The sequence below is a fragment of the Drosophila biarmipes genome, chromosome 3L (genome assembly GCF_025231255.1).
Source record: "Drosophila biarmipes strain raj3 chromosome 3L, RU_DBia_V1.1, whole genome shotgun sequence".
NCBI classification, from domain to species: Eukaryota; Metazoa; Arthropoda; class Insecta; order Diptera; family Drosophilidae; genus Drosophila; species Drosophila biarmipes.
Genome location: NC_066613.1, coordinates 9,428,935 through 9,449,502, shown reverse-complemented (window position 1 = coordinate 9,449,502; position 20,568 = coordinate 9,428,935). Strand labels below are relative to the sequence as shown.

The following is a 20,568-nucleotide window of genomic DNA, read 5'->3' as shown; positions in this document are numbered from 1 at the left end:
AAAGCGGGCAAAGCGAGACTAAGCACAGGTTAAACAACAGCAATGGCAACGAGAATCGTTTAACGGAACTGCAGTTGGCTTTTGGCCGGAATGCTCTTATCTGTATCTGTGTTTATAAAGTACACCTCTCTGGATGTCTGTGGTTTGTGGCCGACTCTTGTGCGGATGGCCCCCAGCACTTGGCCACCGGCTGCGACCTGCGATCTGCGACCCCACGACTCACCTCGCAAACGCATTGAGTTTTACAATCCAATTTAAATGTGACTCCATGTGCGAATGTTGTGTTGCCAACGCTGCAATTGGCTGCAGGCGAGAGCCGGGCCAAGACCATGTCCCAATCCAGATCCAGATGTTGCGTTGGTTGCCATTGTTGTCACCGAAAAATAGTTGGAAAATAGAAAATAGCTGAGTAAAAGTGAGCATAAAATGGGAGAGTTTTCAAAGGCGAATTGATGGCGCACAGACTCTTTAAGGCCCAAGCGAACTTCAAAGATTCCTTTGGCACTCGGTACCCTGACTTGTTTATTATTATACATTTCATTTCATTTCGCCCTGCCTCCATTCCACTGCAAATTTATGTCATCAAATGCGTAATACACGGCCTATGTGCCATTCCAATGAATGGGAACCCAATTAATGTCAGTGCTGTTTGTTGTAAATTTCGCTGGAATCGCGTATTTACGGCGCAAACAATAGACCTGCTGCCGGGCCGTCGTTTGCCTTCGTGCCTCATCAAAATTGATATTGACAAATGCCGCTGCTTTATGGCATGCCATTAGCCCGCAAAAGTTGGTTTTTGCCCATTCTTTGATCCACAGAGAGAAAAACCAATATTGGTAGGCGTTTCTTGCCGCATTGTGGTAATATAAGTTATATATGTCTATGTTATATATATATGAACTTTCTTAAGGTCTGCTAAACTAAATAAAATAATATAAACAAATTGTAATATGTTCAAATAAAGTAGCATTTAAAAAAATGTAAATTTTTAAAAATTTGGCTTTGGACGGTTTCTACTATTAATTAAGAGTTATTCATAACGTTTAAAAAGCTATGTCGATTTCTATGGTTATTGGCATGTAATTATGGTATAGCTATAATAAAATCAGTTTTAATACTCTATAAGTAACGGCTAAAATAACAAATATACAACATTTTAAACGACTTTTTTAATAATTTTTTAAGAATCTGTTGGCTTTAAAATATTCTTTCAATGAAGATCTACAAAATTGCATAAACTTTAGCTTGCCGAAGCTACTAGTATTTCCTGTTCTTGGCAAAGTTTTGCTTTAAAAATGTAGTCTTTGAAATAGCCGTTCGCAGTAATTTAATAGTCAGCGTATTCCCCAACAATATGTCAACACATAACTCATTTTCTGTTCTGGTTTTCCTATTTTTTGTGCTTACCACGGCTGCCGAAATTAATAGAGATCTTGTGAGGTGTGGCGACTGTACTGCTGCTAATGTGGGCAAATGCACTATTGAAAATGATACGGGATACTATGTTTCCCTAGGGTATGTTGAAGTGCCTTATGTTCGCACAAAACAAAGTGATGTTCCTCGGGGAACATCTGACTTGAGCGAGTGCATTCCCGGAAATATGAAAATTGAGGGTACTGAGAGCGGTGCAATATTCCCTATAGGCTTATCCAACCGTATCTTTACAGCTGATGATGGACTATTTTCTTATATATGTGTTTGGTCCCCAGAACTTGGTTGTCAAATTATATATCCCAAGCACAATGAAAAGCCGCGCTGCTTTAATTGCCGGACGAGGGATTTGGGCTTGGGAGAAGATTCCTGTATGTTTAAGAGACCAAAAAGAAAGCAAATTCGGGATCAAGTCGACTCTTCACCGGCTTGCTGCATTCTGTGATTAGTGCATGTTTTGTGCGGCAGGCAACTTAAAAAATATTTAAAAATTTATATTAAAATACCAGTTCTAAAATAGTGTTTTTTTAATATATACAAACAAGAGCTTGCTGCTACGACTTCTTCGATACTCTAAGTCTTCTTAATAAATGGTCAAATTGGCCCATTGCAGGGGTATAAGAAATATTTTTTCCCAGAGCAAGCACATTTAATAGGATTCATGATATCAATTTAATTATGCTTTTAAACTTTTTTTGCAGTGTGTTATAGCTGTTACGCTCCTTTTGGAGTCCAGGTTCTGGTTTTGGCCTGGCCAAAAACCCGTGTGTGTAGCCGCCAATCACAATTACTCGGGCTGGTGGCGGAGCATTTGCAATCGCACAGTGGCGCTGATTTGGCGCGCAGACACAGATGGTGGGAGCAGCGACCGGAGGGGAAGCACCCGCCCACCTGTGTTTTTGTGTGCAAGGGGATCGGGTACGTGCCCTGTACTTTTCCACTTTGAATTGATTTCACTGGCAACGTGACTTTCCGAAGAACGAGACAACGTGCGCGCCCGCCTCCTTGGGCATCATCATTCATTTGGCATCAATGGTTAATGCGAAAATTGGCATTGCCAGCTGATTGTAATGAATATGGTCACGTTGTCGCATCTTTATGACATTAGCAATTTACGTTTATTATTGAAAAGTCCCCAGCGAACGGCGGACAATGCCGGAAGTATGCGTGTGCGGCACCTTGCCCTCCTGCGATATCGTGTCATTTTCCAAAGTGCAATTTTCCTAATGTGTTTTTCCGTTCTCACAAGCAGACGCCAACATTGAACGCAGACAGGGATAAAACACGGCACTGACATTTTTGAATATGCACTTGTTAGGAAGCTTTGTCAGGGTGAGTTCGCTTCAAGAAACCTCGTATTGCGTGTGATGCAAGGTAAACAACAACGCGTTCTTAAAAATTCAGTAAAAAATTGAGTTGAATTCATAGCCATAAATCATATTTTTCAAATAATTTCACATTTAAAAACCATTTTATTACAATTACGTTAAAGTATGATACTATTTTTTAAAAGCTATGGAAAGATAGAAATGTATTCAGTCGAACTCGGCAGTAGTAATATCAAAAGATAAGATTTTAAATATATATAGGTATTAAGAAATAGTTACAAATTGAATAATAATTATTTACACTTTTCAAAATGCCACATTAATACAATTTAAGGGTTTAGGCGTTAATAGTCAAAAAACGCTTTTTAAGAAATCGAGTTTAAATAATGGTACCATTTCATATATCTCTTTTTAAAAAAGGGTGCTCCACATTAGTAAGCAATCAAACACTACTACGTAAACCATTTTAACGATTTAATTTTGTAATATATGCTCGTATAATTATAACAGCAAATCTCGTAAAACGATTTTCTATCAGCTACGGAATCTCTCCAACAATTATTCACAAAAATTGCTGATAATTTTTTTTTATCAAGATTTGCACAATCACGAAGAATCTATCTGAACAGGAAATCGTTGATTAAGCAAAAATATAAAAACCCTCCATCAAAACGGTATCGTACCCATTCGGGAAAAATTGTGAAATGGATATCAACTTATTGCCATGGCTGATAATAGTCGTGCTAAAAATGGTAAAACCGTCCTTTGAAACTAAATACGAATACGTTTTGGAGGACGAAGCGGTATTTTCTGATTGTCTGGATAATCCCCCTGGGTATGCGAATATTTCTGGTTTGCTTGATATGACGCACGTAAACTTTGAAATGGACCCAGAGGGGATAAACGTAGAAGGCAAAATAATATGCTCATGGGACATTCAGCCGACCGATCTTATAGAGGCTCGAGTAAGCGTCTTTCATTTGGATCGTGGGTCTTGGCAGCCGACCATACTTAATCTGATGATTAAGGATTTTTGCAAAATACACCTCGACCCGAAACAATATTGGTTCAACATCTATCCAACATACATTATCAACAAAGAGGAAGCAAAAGAAAAATGCTTCAACCATATTGGGGTATGTGTGATATTTGCCCAAAAGCTTGGCTCTTTTCAAACATCTTCTATTTGCAGACTGAATATTTTTTTGAACCGTTTACCTTGAGAATGATTTTTGGCGCAGGCTTGAGTATTCCTCCTGGAAGAAAGCGTATGGTATTTGTCTTGACGGCGGTTGATCTGAATAACGTAAGCCGTCCAAATGGAGTTTGCTTTGAGATAAGAGGAGAATTTTTTAAGAGCTGATAAAGCAGTCAAACGCAGTCTGAAGAAATATTGCCCATCAGAGCAATAAATTTATTATATATGATTTCTTTGAAACTATATACAATGTAAAACACCGACTTATTTTATGCAATATAATTGGGTTTCTGTGTCTTGCAATGGGTAAATGTTTTTTTTTAAATTAGCGTTGTTGCACTAATATGTCCAAAGCATGTCAATTTTTTCTTCAGTACGAGAACATTTAATTCAAATCGTGTTTCAGTCAATTTTCTTGATTTTATCTTATCTTTGTCATATTAGGCAGTTTTGACAAAGTATTTGTAAAATGGATAATTGCAATTCCTGGCATTTTTTAGAAACTCCTGGTGGAGTATCTAAAAAGCAGGACACCATATACTGTTCGCTATTTTTTATGAATCGTTCAAAATTATTTTTCATTTGGGGCAAAGAAAATTGAAGTTAATGTTGGCATAGCTGGCTTTACTTCGCAAAGCACTCTCAAGATTTCCTCCACTTCTGTCGGTGTATATACATACAGGCATTGCCCCGCCAGAATCCGATGTCCTGCCTCTCGATGTGAGCTCTAGCCCACTTGTCTACCCTTTCAGTTGGGGTGGCACATTTTTTGTGACCCCGAGTCCCTTTGTTGGGGTCATCGTCACCGACCCCGCCCACCGCTGGCGCCCTGTTTGGGGTCACGTGTGCGCAGTTTATTTGTTTTATGCGGCCTCTGTGAGGCACTGCCTTCGGACTGCGCCATCCTTGGTTGTGTGTGGTGTTTGTTTTACTTAGAGTTTTAGATTTACTTAAGTCGTTGATGACCATGACCAAATAAAGTTTCATTTTGTGCAAAGATTTACAGCACTCGAGCGTGTGCGACAAGTTTTGAGTGCCCCCGCCGTTGGCCCCACAGCGGATCATGGAAAAGGCTTCGGCAAAGGCGGCCCCAACAAAAGTTGCAAAGAGCGCTTCCAGCTGCAGCCCATGCTGCGTATGCGCAATTTTTGCTGCTCGAGTGTTTGCCTGGGTCGTCATGTGATTGAGGGGTGAAAACTGTGCCCAATTCTACTTCAGAAACTAAAATCTGCACTAAAGATTGCCAATGGCCCAGGTCATGTTTGAACACACTTGGCAGGGATTTCTGAAGGAAATCCAAAGGTACGGAGCGGTACTGCAAGTTGAACAAGCTCGAAAGCCAAACAAAAGTGTAGTCTCCTACAAGGCCAATTAAATTAAAATCTCACAGAGGAAATTAGAAATGTAGAACTTGGATTATGCTTATTTTCAATACTATCAATATATTTATTAGTTATAGTATGAGGAAAGTATTCTTAAAAATCCTACAGATTAATAGGTAACATTAAGTAACAAAGTTTTCGAATTAAAATTATTATAGCCATTTGTATGAATTTTATTGCAGAAAGTGAAATGCATTCAAAGGAAGCAGGCATTAATTAAAATTTTTACGATTGCATGGAACTTGCGAAAAGTGCCTTTTCCTGAAAGGTAACTTTCAAAAACTTTTCCTGTATATGAATCGTCCCTTTACGGCATCGTCTGCACATGATATGTTCTGACTAATCTTTACAGCTCATTCGGAGGGAACTTTCTGGTTCTCGGGTTGTTTGTGAGAACTCTTCGTTGCTACACGTACTCGCAAATATGTTTGGCCAAGTTCACCGCGCCTCAGCACATTTCGTGTTCCGATAACTTTCCGATTTGGGCCAGTAGGAGATGCGAATAAAGAGCGAGTTCTGCAGTTTAAATAAACTTGTTCCGCCCTGCGTGGACAATGCATTCCGGCCCTGAACAATTGGGGTGTACACAGAAGAAATAAATCACCGAAATAATAATATTTTATGTCAATATAGCCAGTGCCAGTGAGACTATATGGCAACATATTCGGAGACCTCAACTTATACATAACTCCCCCTTAACAAATTACCATCAATGCCAAGTCTGGTTAGAATCTTTAAATAATTACCTGTGTTTATAAATAACAATTACGATTTATATTTATTACATAAATTTTATATATCACCGAACACCCTGAAACCACAATAAGAACCGCAAATACTGTTCATTTTTCCAAGCTTTGTAATTATTAGACTCAATTTCTTTGTATTTTTAATGTTTAATAATTACAGTGAAATACATACATGTTATGACGTGTTATGAGAAATGTTATTTCGATAATTTATTACTACCCTTTTATATTGCAACTATCCTATTAACATAAATATGAACCTATTCAAATGGGAAATTAACAATTTATTTTATTTTTCCCTGTGTGGATTAGAGCCAACGTGGGGCACTGATATGGCCCGGGGCACGACCAGTCGGAGGACTACGTGCCAGCCCAGGAGATCGGCTCAGCTTGGCCGGCTAACTTTTATTTTGGCCCGGCCATACACAAACTGTATTGGCATTTGACTCAAAACTTTTGACTCGAACGGGGTGTGGGGACGAGGGCCAATATTATATGTACAAGTGTATATGCAGCTATTCTGGCAGCACGATATGGGTTGGATGTGTTGTAACGCCCTCGAATCGAAAAGTTTCTGGCACAGTTCGGACTGCTGTTTAATTTTGAACAGCTTTCTACGACATCGTGTGGGGCTGCATGGAAAGCGCTAAGAGCAGGGAAAGAGCATGGAAAATGGCACATGTCGAAGCGAATCGAACACACACTCGCCCTCCGAAAGCAAAAAGGGGGAAAAATGGAAAATGAAGAAAAAGAATCGAACATAAAACCATTAAAATCACTTTACTCGTTAGTTAGGCATCCGGGCTGGCGTGCGTGTGGCTGTTTCCCAGGAGATGGCATCTACTAAGCCGGGATCTACTGGATATAGGTGCACAATAAATGTTCGGAAACGGGTCCACAACTTTCGCCAAAGCGAACAAAACAACGTTTCCCGTCTGCAAGTTTTAATAAAATTTTTGGCTCTTCGATTGTGTCCGGCTATTTGGTATTCCCTTTTCCTTTCCCTGAAAGAAGCTCCCAAATTGGCCTAATTTAGGCGAAATTACACGTCACACAAACAAATAACCAATAGTAACGAACAACAAAAATCAAAAATAAATACAGTTTCGTCTAACTAATACAAAGAGGTGTTTTAGTTCACTGAAATTATGTTTATATTTTTCTAATGTTTCCTTTATTCTCTATTTTCCCTATGTTGGTATACCCATTTTTTCAAGCTTTATCTTTTCTAAATTTCAATATACTTTATCCTTTTTAACGCATTATTAACTTCGCAATAAAAATTCCATAATTCCTTGTTTTTCCTTGCCACAAAACCCAGGCATGGTTATTTATTTGCCAAAGTCCAAATGGAAAACTCTGATTTAAATTGATGGCCTGGCAAACTGAAAAGTAAATACATTTCCCCCTGGCTTTCAAGGCTTCAGCTAGGAGTTGCACTTTAAGGAAATCATTTTGGAGGGCACAATGATGATGACAGGACAGGCCTTTGATTAATGAAGCACACAGTAATTGTAATTCGTAAATCTTCTTTGCCAAATCAATTGCAAATACGCATCGACTTTGTGCAGTTCGATTCAGGACTGCCAAATCCTAAGGAACTTACCCGGATTCGGATGCCTGGGCAACTGATCCAGCGACGGCGGATGGGATTGCATAATTAGGGAAAGAGCATTAATGGCATTCATAGAGACCTCATGGCTGTCTCGTTCTTGTTCAAAAACTCACTTTGATGGCCTTAAAGCCCAGACTCAGACTCGCCTCGACTCCAGCAACGAGACCATTACCAAAAATCCCCAGCAGCGGCAGCAGTATCAGCATTTTCTGTAAGTAGATAGATGGTGTGGGATTATTTGGTGGGTAGACGCTAAAGGTAAAAAGGTCGAAGCAGTCGCAGTCGACTTTATTAAGGTCAATTCAATGTCTGGCTCGGTTTTTGGTTACGGCTAATGGTTACGACTACGGCCATGGTTACGGCTGTTCGCGCCCATCCCCCCGGTTTGTGTTTTGCATTTCAGTTTGGATGGGTTTCCCTTGCCTCTTGCCTCTTTTTACATTTTCCAGAGATTTTCACACCTGCACCCACCTTTAACTTTTTCAACACAGACGGCAGACAAAGTTTTATGTTACTTTATTTTTTTGGCGGACGGCAGAGGGGTGATTAATCTGGTTACTGGGATAAAGGGCTCAATGAGCAGGTACTTGTTAAAGTTTTGGCTAGTTATTATGCTGCTTTTTATACAGCCTTTTTAGGGCAAGGTTACTGTTTATTTTTTGCTAATTTGCACTTGCCTTTTATAGCTATATCAAATTAAAATAAAATTAAGGAAATGTATTCAACTGAATAGTACAAGCGACCTTGCTAAAAATGTGCATAACTAAAACAGAATTAAATGAACATTCATTCACAATAACTCAGTCAAGTCAAGTAAACTAAGAAATGCCACTTTAAGTTTAGATTACACGTTTAAATGATTATCTGCTAATTGGCAATTAAGTGTATCCAATTTCACAGGGAAGAATACAAATTTAATTGTTTCCCTTGAGAGTTTTTCTCCTAGAGACACATAATGACAGGATCAATAATACTGCTAATTGATTTCGATTCAGAGGTAAACCGAACGACGGAAGTTACATTTTTTCAGCGGCAAACAACTGCAATTGCTGCTGATGAGCACATTTAATAATTTTCCCTGGTTCCCCTAGGCTTAAGCCGCCCCAAAGTCACCGGTATTTTCACACCATCGCGTTAAATGAAAAATGTGAAAAGCGATATATTTATGGTGGATCCTTTACGTCTGGGAGTGGTAATTATTTCGCAAACTGCTTGTCTGTGTGCGCTCCTTTGTTTGCAATCAATTTACGCGCTAAGAACACGCATACGCCGTGTTGCCAGCGTGGCAGCGGCATGTTTTTCATTTCGCGCACAAAAGGAGCAAAAAGCTCATTAAAAAATATTTTCCACTCATGCGTGAGCATTTTAAAAAGGTATTTAATTAAACTTTAATAACAAAAACAATAAGCGCTCGGCTACAAAGAGGAGCAGCAAAAGGCGGGCGCCAGGAGGTGGTTTAATGCGAAAGATTTCAATTAACGACACGGACCTCGCGAGCTGCTAAGTGGATAAACAGGACGAGGACATCGCGGCTGGGCGCCGGATGAGTGGCCATCACTCATGGCCCGCTCATGTGGAAGGCCCCTACGGATGCGGAGGCACTGCATCGGCATCGGCGGACTGCATTGAATGCTGCTTCATTAAGGTGCCGCTCCAAGGAGCTATCCCCAGTCCTTGTCGTAATTATTGCAATTACAATGAACGATGACGGGGGAAATGTAAATGCAAATGGGAGTGGGACTGGCAGGGGGAATGCAAATGGAAATTAAAATGGTAGTGGAAATGAAAATGAAAATGGACATGGAGACTTCTGCAGGACAGGGCAGTCAACAATAATAAAGGCCAACGAGGCGCATGAGAGCAGTTAACAAAGGAGGTCCGGAATCACAGGTCCTAGAAGACCCCTTAGTGTACACACCCGTATATGGCTCTGAGGCTGCACCGCTCTGATCTGTTAATTGCGAGGCGAATGTGGGCCAACAACACGTATCGCCACATGTTGCTCGCCCTGAATGGAAAAGTGCAAGGAAATAGGAGCAACGGAAAAAAGAGATGTGCTGTGGCGAAGGCCCGGGGAAAACCCATCCATTTACCCAGCCATCCAGCCATCCAGCCATCCATCCATCCTGCTGTCTGTTTTGTGTTTATAATTATGATGAAAGGGTTGGGGCCCACCCAGCGCCGTAGACCAAGCCATTCAGCCCGAGGCGATCCGGGACAGAATGTGTGTGTCACTTCGGAAATGAGCAAGTTCGTTGAAAAATGCTTGCCACCCACAGCTCCTGATGGCTTCAAAACAGCTCCGGATGGGACAACTCGGGGGAGCTGTATCATTAAATTTAATGAATAGATAGCAACAAAGACGTACCCAAAAATTATGCTGCACAAAAGTTTGACCCACTAAAATTACGAGTTGCAAAAATCTGACCTCAAGTTGAGGCCTTGCTGACAGGATTTAATGACCTCTTTAAATGGCCATTTGCCCGCAAATTGATTAATGATTCGCCGGGCCCACAACCCCCCCATAATTCGACGGTTTAAAGCGGCTTTAGGCCATGTTTGTCCGGCAGAATATGTTTGCTTTCGGCTTTGGCCAGGCCAATGAAATTAATGATATTGTTAAGCCATTTTAAACGAGCCAACAAATTAATCTTGTTTAATTTTTGAAGCTGGGCATAATGGGCGAGGTATTAGCGGCTGATGCCCCTGTTTAATGTCTCACTCCCGTGCAAATCAGTATAAGTCCCGATTCCTGGAGGGCAAGGCTGATTGTTTGACTGCTCATCATTCATAAGCCGTGGTATCGGGTCGTATTTGCGGCCGTATTGCAACGTTAGCATCTTATTATTCAGGACACACACGCGGCGCCGCCAACGACCGCTGTCAGCGATGACAACACCGGCATTCGCGTCATAATGATGATGAACACAATCATCGCTTTTCGGATGATAACAACGCGTGACAACAATGCTGACACATCGAGAGATTGTCATTCCATCAATTATTCAAGAACACGCAAATCATCAACAAAACGCTCAGCATTCAAGGAGTCATACACACGCCCAAATGGGCCACCACCGACCTCCAGTCACTGCAAATGGATCACAACCAGGCAACGTCAACATGCAACATGGGTACACAGATAAGAATGGGGTAGCACTCGATTTTAAAAAAAATAAAAGCTTACAATAAACACCAACTTTTAATGAATTTTTAAATATTTATATAACATTTATTTGAATGAGTTTTTTAAGCCCATTAATTCTAATTGAGTTGTATGAAACATGATCATTTGATCATGAAAATCCGTAATTTGATACATACGTTCGCCATCTTGGTTTTTTCTCTCTTTTAATATTTCGGAGAGCTTTAGATACTGCTGTCTCGCTCTAACACAGAGTAATTTTAGCCAATGTCAAGCTAATTTCTATCTTTCTTGATTTGAGAGAATTTTCAAAGAGAGAAACGTTGTATTTATTAAATTAACTGTGTCAATCCCTATGTTTTTCTGTGTAGATCTTTTTCAATTTTATATTTCGGAAACCTAATTCTCTTCTCTCTGTGTAGGTGAACAGAGCCTGGAGTCTGAAAATATTAAGTGATACAATTTGTATTTGGTAGGGGGCTTTTTGCCGCAGGCTCTACTCAATGAACAACAACAGCCGAGAGTCGGGCTCGGGCTGCAAAAAATAAAAGGAATCATTGGCATGAATATCTGAGTGTTTTTATTTATGACTGCGCGTCAATATACTGTCAGAGTGGTAATGCGGCGGATGCGAATGGGTGGGCTCAGACTCTTTGCTCTCTGACCCGACTAGGACAGAAATCAATCAACTCTGGGCCCAAACGGAAAAACTACAACAAGGAGAGTGCTGAGTAACAAGAAGGTATCTGAAGGGGAGGAGGCATCTGAAGGATGTGTAGTGCTCGTGGAGCTATAAATCCGAGCCTGACACGGTTAAGTGCTGGAGCTTAACAAAGGCTTACTGCGAGAACAGGGAGTTTCGGGTGGGGAAAACCTCCGAGATACAAATCATAATCAATCTGGGGCCGAGGAAGAAAGAGAAATTTGCCTTCAATGCGAGACCTCATCCGTTTGTGCTAGTTGAAAAACCCTTTTATCTCGCTGCGAATCACTTAACGTAGCGTAAATTTCATTTGCAGCTAATTGAAATTCATTAGGGCGAAATCAAATTAAGTCAAAAGTATATCCTGTCGCCAGAGGTACGTGTCCTTCCAAGAAACAAAGTCTGGCGCAAAGTGATTCATTCTCGGCGATAAATTAAGACGACTAAGGTCGCTGAGTACTTCCTACCACTCCCCAGGGGACATATTTTCGCCCACACTCACGTCCCGATATAAATATCCTGCCTGCGAACGTGTCCTGTCCAATGAATATCAACAGTTTGCCCTGGCTTCCCTATTTTTTGACATCTGCTATGTCGTTTGGCTAAACCCTCATCAGCATAAAAAGAGGAAAAACTCAATTACAAAATATCAGAAAATCGCAAACAAATAAATTAAGGATACAAATCTGGCTAAGGACTGCGGCAAACTCGGTTCAAATCGAAATGAAATAGTGACACAGGCGCTGCCATAAAACCAAAGGCAAATACAAAGCCGCACAAAAGGAAAAAGGTTAAACCAAATATTTATCCAGCCGCCCAAGGAGAAGGGGCCTGGCTGTGGGGAAATCCGGCTGGAAGGGGGAGTCCTCCTTTTCCGTAGTCTGTATGTAATTACCAGGCAGGGACTGCAAGTACAGCTGCGCCTAAGTACACAGCTCCCAAACTTACACACACTAAAGGACACTAGGGCTACAGCGAACACAACTCAAAAAATATTGAAAATATTCTAGGGAATTTTACATGAAATAGTTTAGTTTAGTATCTATCAGATTTATAAAATATGTCTTGTAAAATGATATATTATCAATATGATGTAAATATCTTTTTATTTTTTAAAAGATTCAAGTAATTAGTAACACTATTTATCTATAAACTTTTTGATAGTAATGCTTTTCAATGAAAACTATTGGTATCATATTTTCAGTACCGAAAACCACTTTTTTATAAGGAATTTTAATATAATATATAAAATTTTGGTTAACTATTCGAAAGCACGTTTGTTTACTATAGATTTCAGATGATCCAAAGCTTACTTGTTGTCATCTTGTTGGTATAAATATTTGGGAATTGGTATGTTCTTAGACTTTTTGAGAACCTTTTTCTAGCAGTTTTCACAGTGCTTTGGGATGGGCATGTGTGTGTTAGGACCGTACGTGGCTTTATGCTTAAATAAACATTTGTCCGGGCCTGTCGTCCTGCTCCTTGGGCCACCTTTGCCCCGTTTACATAGCACCCAGCGGCAGGCAGTCAGTTTGCCCGGTCAAAGCCAAATCGTTGATTGCATAAGTTGATGGCCGACACATGTCCGAGATATATAGTGTCGATATAGTCTGTGTTTGTCTGCGGGCGCAGGGGCCCCGGGTTACTCACGTGTGGTTGCTATTCACGTCTAATGATGTCTGTGCAGGTTGCATTGGCTGCTCCCGCTCCAAGGATCCGCCTCCTTCCCGGGTGACCTGCAAGGGAAAATGAAATTTATATTGCGAGTTGGTACACACTGATTGCTTTATTGAGATGCTCGGCCACAGATCTGCAGGACTCGTCAAGGATTAGAGAGGGTCATTGAGCGGGTGTGCCATTAAATTGCCCGAGAGCACTGTTTAGCTGGAGTTCCTGTGAAGATTTTAATTGACTTTTTGCGGTGCAATCGGCTGTCTCATTTTCTTGACTGGCAAGCTGAAGTGGCAAGTCACTTTAAACAAAATGTGAGTTTCTAAAACTAAAATTCCTTAGAAATCTTCAATGAATAATTTTTATTGGGAGTTTTGTCAAGCCTTTAAATTGCCTTTTTGTGGTTTCCTTATTTGTCAGTTCTACAGACAATAAAGTGGAAAATAATTTATGTGGCCAAGCTAAAGAGCCAAAAAAACTTCACCAAATTCATTCAGACTTTAAATATTTAATTTCCTAATTTTAAACATGTCAGGGCTAGTGATGCATAAATAAATAGACGACTGGTTAAAGGTTTCAATGATAATTTAACTGATTGACTTCGCTGCCAATCAGCAAATTATAAAGCTCGCTCAAGCGAATTTGGAAAATAAAATTCGCCAAAAGCAGGATGCGAAAAAGTTTTTATTATCCCCACAGAAATGGAAGATATCGAGCCATCATTAACATTTGGCATAAACAAATGCCAGGCCATAAAGCAGACCCTTCCGAATCGAAGTCGTTGAAACATTTTTATTAAATTGTTTTCGTCTTCCTGCCACCTTTTTTCATATTTGCTCGTTGTGTGTTTGTGGCAAGGTGTTTGTTATCGTTTGTTATATTGCTTGTTATGTAATGTAATTTATACACACGCACACAGACGGAGATTCGAATACAATGTCATAACCGGCAAGGACACAAAGGCAATTCCGCATGGCATTACGGGCAGACAAAACAAATGGGAGGGAGGCGACTAAAAGCCAAAAAGTACGCGTTTGGCATAAATGATAAGCTGGTAACGCAGCAGGACATGCTCTGCCCTCGCCCCGAAGGTCCTGGTCCTGGTCCAGACATCTTCCGGCCCCACACCAAGTCCTCATCCCCGCCGCCATCCTGTTCTTGTGTCTGTGCCCGCTTGCTTGACTTTTGAATACTTAACAGGATAATGAAATGTCAAAAGTGCGCAGGCGGCCCAGGAAAGCGTATCCTGCTGGCCTGTCCTTCCTCCCTAATGCCCTGCCCCCCTTCACACTCCCATATTGATATTCCTCTGGCTGTTGTGGAGTTTTATTGTGTTGTCCATGCCTAAGTGAACGTCACGGCGTGCCGCGCGCATTAAATCATAAGGACGAAAAAAGGAGAGCTGGAGGATAACCAAGGAGGCTGTATTTTTCCTTTTTTAAACAATTTTTGTTTACTCTTTTGCCAACTTTTTGTTTGTATTTGTAAATATATATATAATCTAGAACATTTTTTACCGTTTAATAAACTAATTAATACATTGGAAAAAAATTAAAAATAAAAAACAATACAAATACAAGAGCATTAAAATAATAAATATAATATAAAACATTTTAGGATAATATTTTACAGTTTGATAGATCATTAAATATTTCTGTAAAATGAAACTTTTGAATTTAAGCATAAAAAATTATTCAATAAATTCGGAAGAAAATAATTCAGTTTCAAATTTCAAACAAATCATTTATCCTAATCACCCCATTTGCAAAAAAAGAGTATCGCCAGCGAATGAAAAATGTGATATCCCAGTAAAAAGGACCATATTCCTCTCACACGGGACACTTTTTTTTCGGTTGGCCATTTTATGTTTACATAAATTTAAATTGACACAAATGCGTTTGGGGTGCGCCGAGAAATAAAAAAGACAAGCCAGGAACCAAATGATAAACTTCATAAATTATGACAGTTTCATGCCGCTCTCGCAGCTCGGTTTACGCTTAATTTATTTGTAGTGATTGCAGGCGAATTGATAATGTATTTATGCAATTCCATGCCATTGCAGAGTGAAAACAAAGGCCAGAACAGGTCGATTCCCCGCCTTTATTCCCGGAATAAAGCAGCTTTAATCAAGGCTGCAGGGCAGCTTTTGTGGCAAGTTTTTGCCCTCCGTGCCTGCGTTCGTCTGTGGGGAATATCCTGGCAGTTATTGTGGGTATATCCTCGGAGGTTGAGGCCGCCACGCTTAACTCAAATCGCCGTTGTTTTTTTCGTATTTGTTGCGGAAAACAAGAGAAAGTTGTAATCAATAAAGTAAATGACCCAGCCACTTCAGGACGACCAGAGAACACATCCTGGCAAATAGAGGGCAGTGATGGCGAATGGGCCAAGTGTTGCTATGATTGATTTCCTTGAGTGGAAAAAGCGATTTGAGTGCGCAGACGAGATACGGTACTTATGGCAACATGAGGAATTCGGCCAGATATTCAGTTAATCAACTTGGTTTGTGTTTCAATAATATATCAATAAGTCAGGCAGTAGACACAGGCGATGGAAACTGAAAAAAGCATTCATCTATTAGGCTTAATGCCGATCTCTCGAAGGACTTTAAGTACTTCTATTTAATGCTTTCAGAACACACCTTTAGTTTTGTAAATATTATTTATCTTAAAGGTCCTAAGAAATTGTTTTTCCATTCTACAGAAAAACATCTAACCATTTATTGTTAACTTTGTTATTAATTAACAAAATGGAACCAAAGTACAGCACCCAAAGTCCACAAACACACACGCATAATTGATTAATTTGGCACTCCTGAAATTGGGAAACATTTATTTTGGCCTTCTTCATTTTGGTAATGAACCTGAAGAAGTCTCTCGAGGGCAAGAGCTTATTTTCGGCTCGAGCATAATTGAAACGGAATCAAATCAAGTGAATTTCTCGGAGCCACAATGCAAACCCCCGAACAATGGGTTGTAAAATATTCAGCGGGAAATTTATGTGCAACTTGTGTACTCCTATTGACTCTTTAGAGCAGCTGCCAATTAGGGCCTGCTCGAGGGCCAAAAAGCTGCGTAGAATGGCGTGGCAGGGGAACCAAACTTTCGCCACAATCTTAACAGCGAAATCTGTAAATTACACGCCACAATTACAGCATGATGGGTGGGCTGGGGAGTGGCCGGAAATTTCCAAATATTTGTACACCTAAATAGATTTGATGGCATAATTGAAATTTGTTGTTATTGGTCGGGGCCATTCCACTCAATATTTGCGTGCCTTCTATTTGCATAAATGCCAAATGGCAAGTGCCGAGTAAAAGTTTATTAAAAGCATAGCCGAAAGTTTTCCGGTTTTCCGCCATCAGCTGCTAATAATGATGAAGAGGCCCCCGTTCCGGAAAATTGTGACACATAGCCGCGGGGTTCGTTATGGAATGAAGTGAACTGCGGGATGGGTTGCCCTATGCCCTGCCCATATCCCCGGCTTTGTCCTTGGAAAAGTCCCAACTTTTCGCCGAGCTACAATTTATTTTCTTCTTTTGATAATTTAACTTTTTTCCTTGCAGCTGAAAATTGGATTTGTTGCGACCGACTTTCAGACTTTCAACGCTTGTAACGAATGTTGAACAGCAGAAAAAGTTGGTTTTCTAATTGCAGACGTAGCCTTTGGGGCGGGGAAAGAATTTCGTGGTTGGGCAGAGGACTCGTGCCGGGGGCAATAATTTGGAACAACTTTATCAGGTTATTTAATATTCATTTGTTAAAGATTTTGAATTGCTCAGGAGTTGGCTTTGTGCGGTGATATCATAGAAATCAGGAGAGGAAACATACCTCGCAAGCAATCCGCACAAAGAAGCCACAACAATTGGAATTGTGCGACTTCAAATGGCATTTCGACTAATAGCCTAGATAAGCGGGGAAAACTTTGCTGAAACCCGGAAACTTTTGGACAATTATAAGCCGGGACTGCCTATCTAAGTTAAAAAATCTTAAGTGATTATTTACCAACTAATCACATTTAATTGTAGATAACCAAGTCGAATCCATTAAAAAATTAAGTTAGGTTTTGAGAGAAATTTAATTTATTTGATGTGCAGGGTTTTATATTCCGTTGGGGTTGGTATTATAATTTTCCCAGACTCATTAACTTTTTTATTAATGATAAAATCTGCATGGATTGTTAATTATTAGTTATTAACAATCCATGCAGATTTTATAATTAATGTGTTTTAAATCTTCCATTTTAAGAAGGGAGTTTTTTACTTTTATAGTTCACTTACTTCAAGTATTGCTAAAATTATATTTACTAAATGGGACTTTTGGTTGTAGAACTCTTGGCCACAAGCCTTTTTGCACAACTTAACCCACTCTTTTCCCCGAGGGTTGCGAATTAAGCCAAATGATAAGAGCAACTTGTCTTGTTCCTAACCGCCCTACAAATCGCTCTCCAATTAAATCCTTCCTTGTTTTCTCCGTAAGCTAACTTTGCATTTGAAACTTTTTACTTCGCCCGGCAGGACAAACAGCCGCTCCGCGGATAAAACCTTCTCCAGTCCTCGACTAAGAACCTTTAATGGGAGTCCCAAGTCCAAGCCATTTAATGTGCTTACATTCATTTCGTTTTAAATCTGTGATAAAGTGGGGGTCGCCTTAAGCCCGGTCCCTCGTCCTTCGTCCTGAGTGCCTGGCCGTGCCCCTTTCCATTCTGCGAGGCAAAGTTGTCGCCGTGTCGCGACAAACGCAATTCTTTACACGACGACGAGTTTTGTGCGCTTTTTGTTTCCATTTTACTTTTTTCCTTGCCCCGCTTTTAGATTTCCCAACGCCGCCCGCCTTCCCCTTTTTGGCCAGGATTTTTGCCGTTCTCGGCGCGCCTTTTCGTGCTTCCGGTTGTGTACGCGCTTTCTAGATTACTTTTATAAGTGAATTTGTTGCGGTTTTCCGCAAAATTTACAAGTACGTGAGAAAATTAGAGCTTAGCCTCGCGGAGCCCCAGCCGCTTGTTGCTGCTGCCTCGTTCTTTCGTCCTTTCGCCCTTTGGGCTGCCTGCCTTATTATGCGGCCACTTGGGCAGCGCGTTCAAGAGGCTTTAACGCGCTTAAGATGTGCAACGCTGCGTATGCGTAATTTATGCGCGAACATCGCTCATTCGACGCGTTGCAGCGGACGCAGAACGCGAACGGCGACGCCGCCAAGCCAAATTAGCAAGTTCATTATTTGCTTAGCCATCGCCTTTTGCCAATTTAACGCCAATCCTAAATGCGACTGAGGAGCGGGAGTGGTGCTCTTGCGCTCTGACATGAAAATAAATTCGATGGCTGTAGCTCTCAGCCAGGCTAAAATAAAGTTTCTTCTTGGCCCGCGAATGAGCAAGACAAACTTTTACACCCCCTCCCTTCGGTGGGCGTGTCACCGCCCACAACCGTCTGTCTCGCTCCTTTGTGCGCGGGTGTGCGGTTTTGTCTGTATTTGCAGAATTGTTAGTTTCACGCTTTGTTTGTTGAGATTAGCTGGCAGCACCCTCCCAATTCCACCCGCTTTCCTTCTCCCAATCCGCATTTTCCGCACATCCACCCCCCAAATCCTCCCCTGCTGACAGCCCCCTGACTGAGCTTTCCACAACGCACGAAATAAAATTGTGCAGCGTACTTTACTTTATTTGCCCCAACTTATGCCACGCCGCAGCGCTACACTTGTTTTATGGATGCCCTGCAATTAAGTCCGTGGGGGAGTGCCATAATTTTGCCATTCAGGAAAACAGACCGTTCATTGGGCTCATTGGAAGGAGTACAGTACATGGTATCAGGACTTTCGTTACTATTTAATTAAAAACGTATCTAATTAATTAGCAAATTATTTAATTCCAAAATGGCGCAGAACAGATTCAAGAAAATCCATGATTCAATAAATTTTCGTAAAGCCCATGTGATCAAGATACCTTTATTGTTTTTTTTTACTGTACATCTTCAGAAATTCTAATAAAAATAAAAAAAAAAAACATTTTATAAGTTTATTGGACCATCAAAACCATTTCGTTGTCTTATCACATAGAAAAGCTTAATTAAGATGTCTACTCAGCCATTTGTTATTCAAATCTGTGCAAATGCGGAGATTCAAACTACATCCCATAAATCGGGGCGTGAATCATCTGTATCTCACCCACAACTATCCTAGGGGATAGTTAGTTCTCCCAGGAGAGCGTATCCCCACTTCGTATAAATCAATGGCCTCCTTCACATTTCAGTTGGTTTATTTGCTCCGTTTGTTTGTTGCCTTTTGGAAGAGCAAAGTTTGCACGTGAAAATTGCGTTCACATGTCTTCCGCAATTGTGCATGTGTGTGTGGGGGAGTGTGTGGATTTCCCGGATTGGTGGCGAAAAATTCGCTGGCGTGTGGAAAATTGATGCTGTTGCTGAAGTTTTTGGCTTTTTGAACTGACAGCTGCGATTTTTATGCGTCTCAGCCGTCGACGAGGGGCAGTTGGGTTGGAAACTAAACTACATGGCAAAAATAATTGTAATTGTGAATTGTGTGTGCCACCCACGCCCACCCACTGCCCGTTTATCCTTAATAAGCGTAGTTATTCAGTTTCGGATCTGCGGCGTGGAAGTGTCTGATATTATTTTCGGTTTGCCGCCTTGGTCTGAACGATGGCTTACCATCCACCCATCCACCCCGACAGGGCCCTTTATTTATGGTAGTACTCTGCCTGTTGGCTAACGAGAATTTATGGCTAATTGATGCTGTTATGCGTTGCTTTTCCGGCCAAAATGGAAGGCAAATGATGGCCGAACCGAATAAAGTTGCCACGGCAAATTAACTGCAATTCTGCGGTTCTGATTTCGCTTGGAATAGTGCACTAGTACATAAATTAAGCGCCGGCAATGCAGCAAAATATCTGCATTTTCATGGGAGATTGTGTGAATTTAATTAAGTTGAATCGCAATTTATAATTCATAACTTACCAGCAGATGACGCCATGTAGCGCCAACTTGAAAACAGCTGGCCCCCAGCTGCTGGCCATGGTTAATTCACTGGATAAGCTTTCCCTTCCCCACCCTTCTACTACCACTGTTCATGCACAGAAAATAAAATGTAAGCGTTATGTTAAAGCATTTTTAAACATTAAAATTCTGGACTTGGATTTATATCTGCATGTCACTATGGAATTATTTTGGGATAACTTATTTTTCACTCGAAAATTTTTATCAAGCAATATCTAACTCTTATAAATTGGAAAATCATAACAAATACAATCTATTAGGTGCTGTATTTCTTTAAAAAACCAAAGAGGGTAACAAAATATCTTATTAAAATTTGTATGAGTCAGAACTCAAGTTTAAGTTTTTA

General features: G+C 40.6%; 3 protein-coding genes across 5 annotated transcripts in view; 2 read left to right on the top strand and 1 right to left on the bottom strand.

Annotated features, from left to right (window-relative positions):
* LOC108028437 (basic-leucine zipper transcription factor A) overlaps positions 1 to 20,568 on the bottom strand; it is a 56,607-nt gene that overhangs the window by 20,671 nt on the left and 15,368 nt on the right. For 2 of the 3 annotated variants that reach the window (XR_007763617.1, XM_017100267.3), the window contains exons 2-5: positions 13,202 to 13,287; positions 7,817 to 7,912; positions 7,695 to 7,716; positions 224 to 303 (exon numbers count right to left, since the gene is read on the bottom strand). Coding sequence is in view for 2 of the 3 variants with exons in the window: in XM_017100267.3 (XP_016955756.3) it covers positions 224 to 303; positions 7,695 to 7,716; positions 7,817 to 7,909 (195 nt within the window). In the remaining variant the exon portion in view is untranslated. Of the gene's footprint in view, positions 1 to 223; positions 304 to 7,694; positions 7,717 to 7,816; positions 7,913 to 13,201; positions 13,288 to 20,568 lie in introns of those variants that run through there. The other variant, XM_050885893.1, reaches the window with a different exon arrangement.
* LOC127010815 (uncharacterized) lies at positions 1,354 to 1,928 on the top strand. Its single transcript, XM_050885894.1, has 2 exons — positions 1,354 to 1,613; positions 1,668 to 1,928. Exons 1-2 carry the CDS (start codon positions 1,355 to 1,357, stop codon positions 1,874 to 1,876), a joined length of 468 nt encoding a protein of 155 aa, XP_050741851.1. The 5' UTR covers position 1,354; the 3' UTR covers positions 1,877 to 1,928.
* LOC108028439 (uncharacterized) lies at positions 3,462 to 4,367 on the top strand. The gene is made up of 2 exons (XM_017100269.3): positions 3,462 to 3,895; positions 3,952 to 4,367. The coding sequence occupies exons 1-2, from the start codon at positions 3,464 to 3,466 to the stop codon at positions 4,120 to 4,122; spliced, it is 603 nt and encodes a 200-aa protein (XP_016955758.2). The 5' UTR covers positions 3,462 to 3,463; the 3' UTR covers positions 4,123 to 4,367.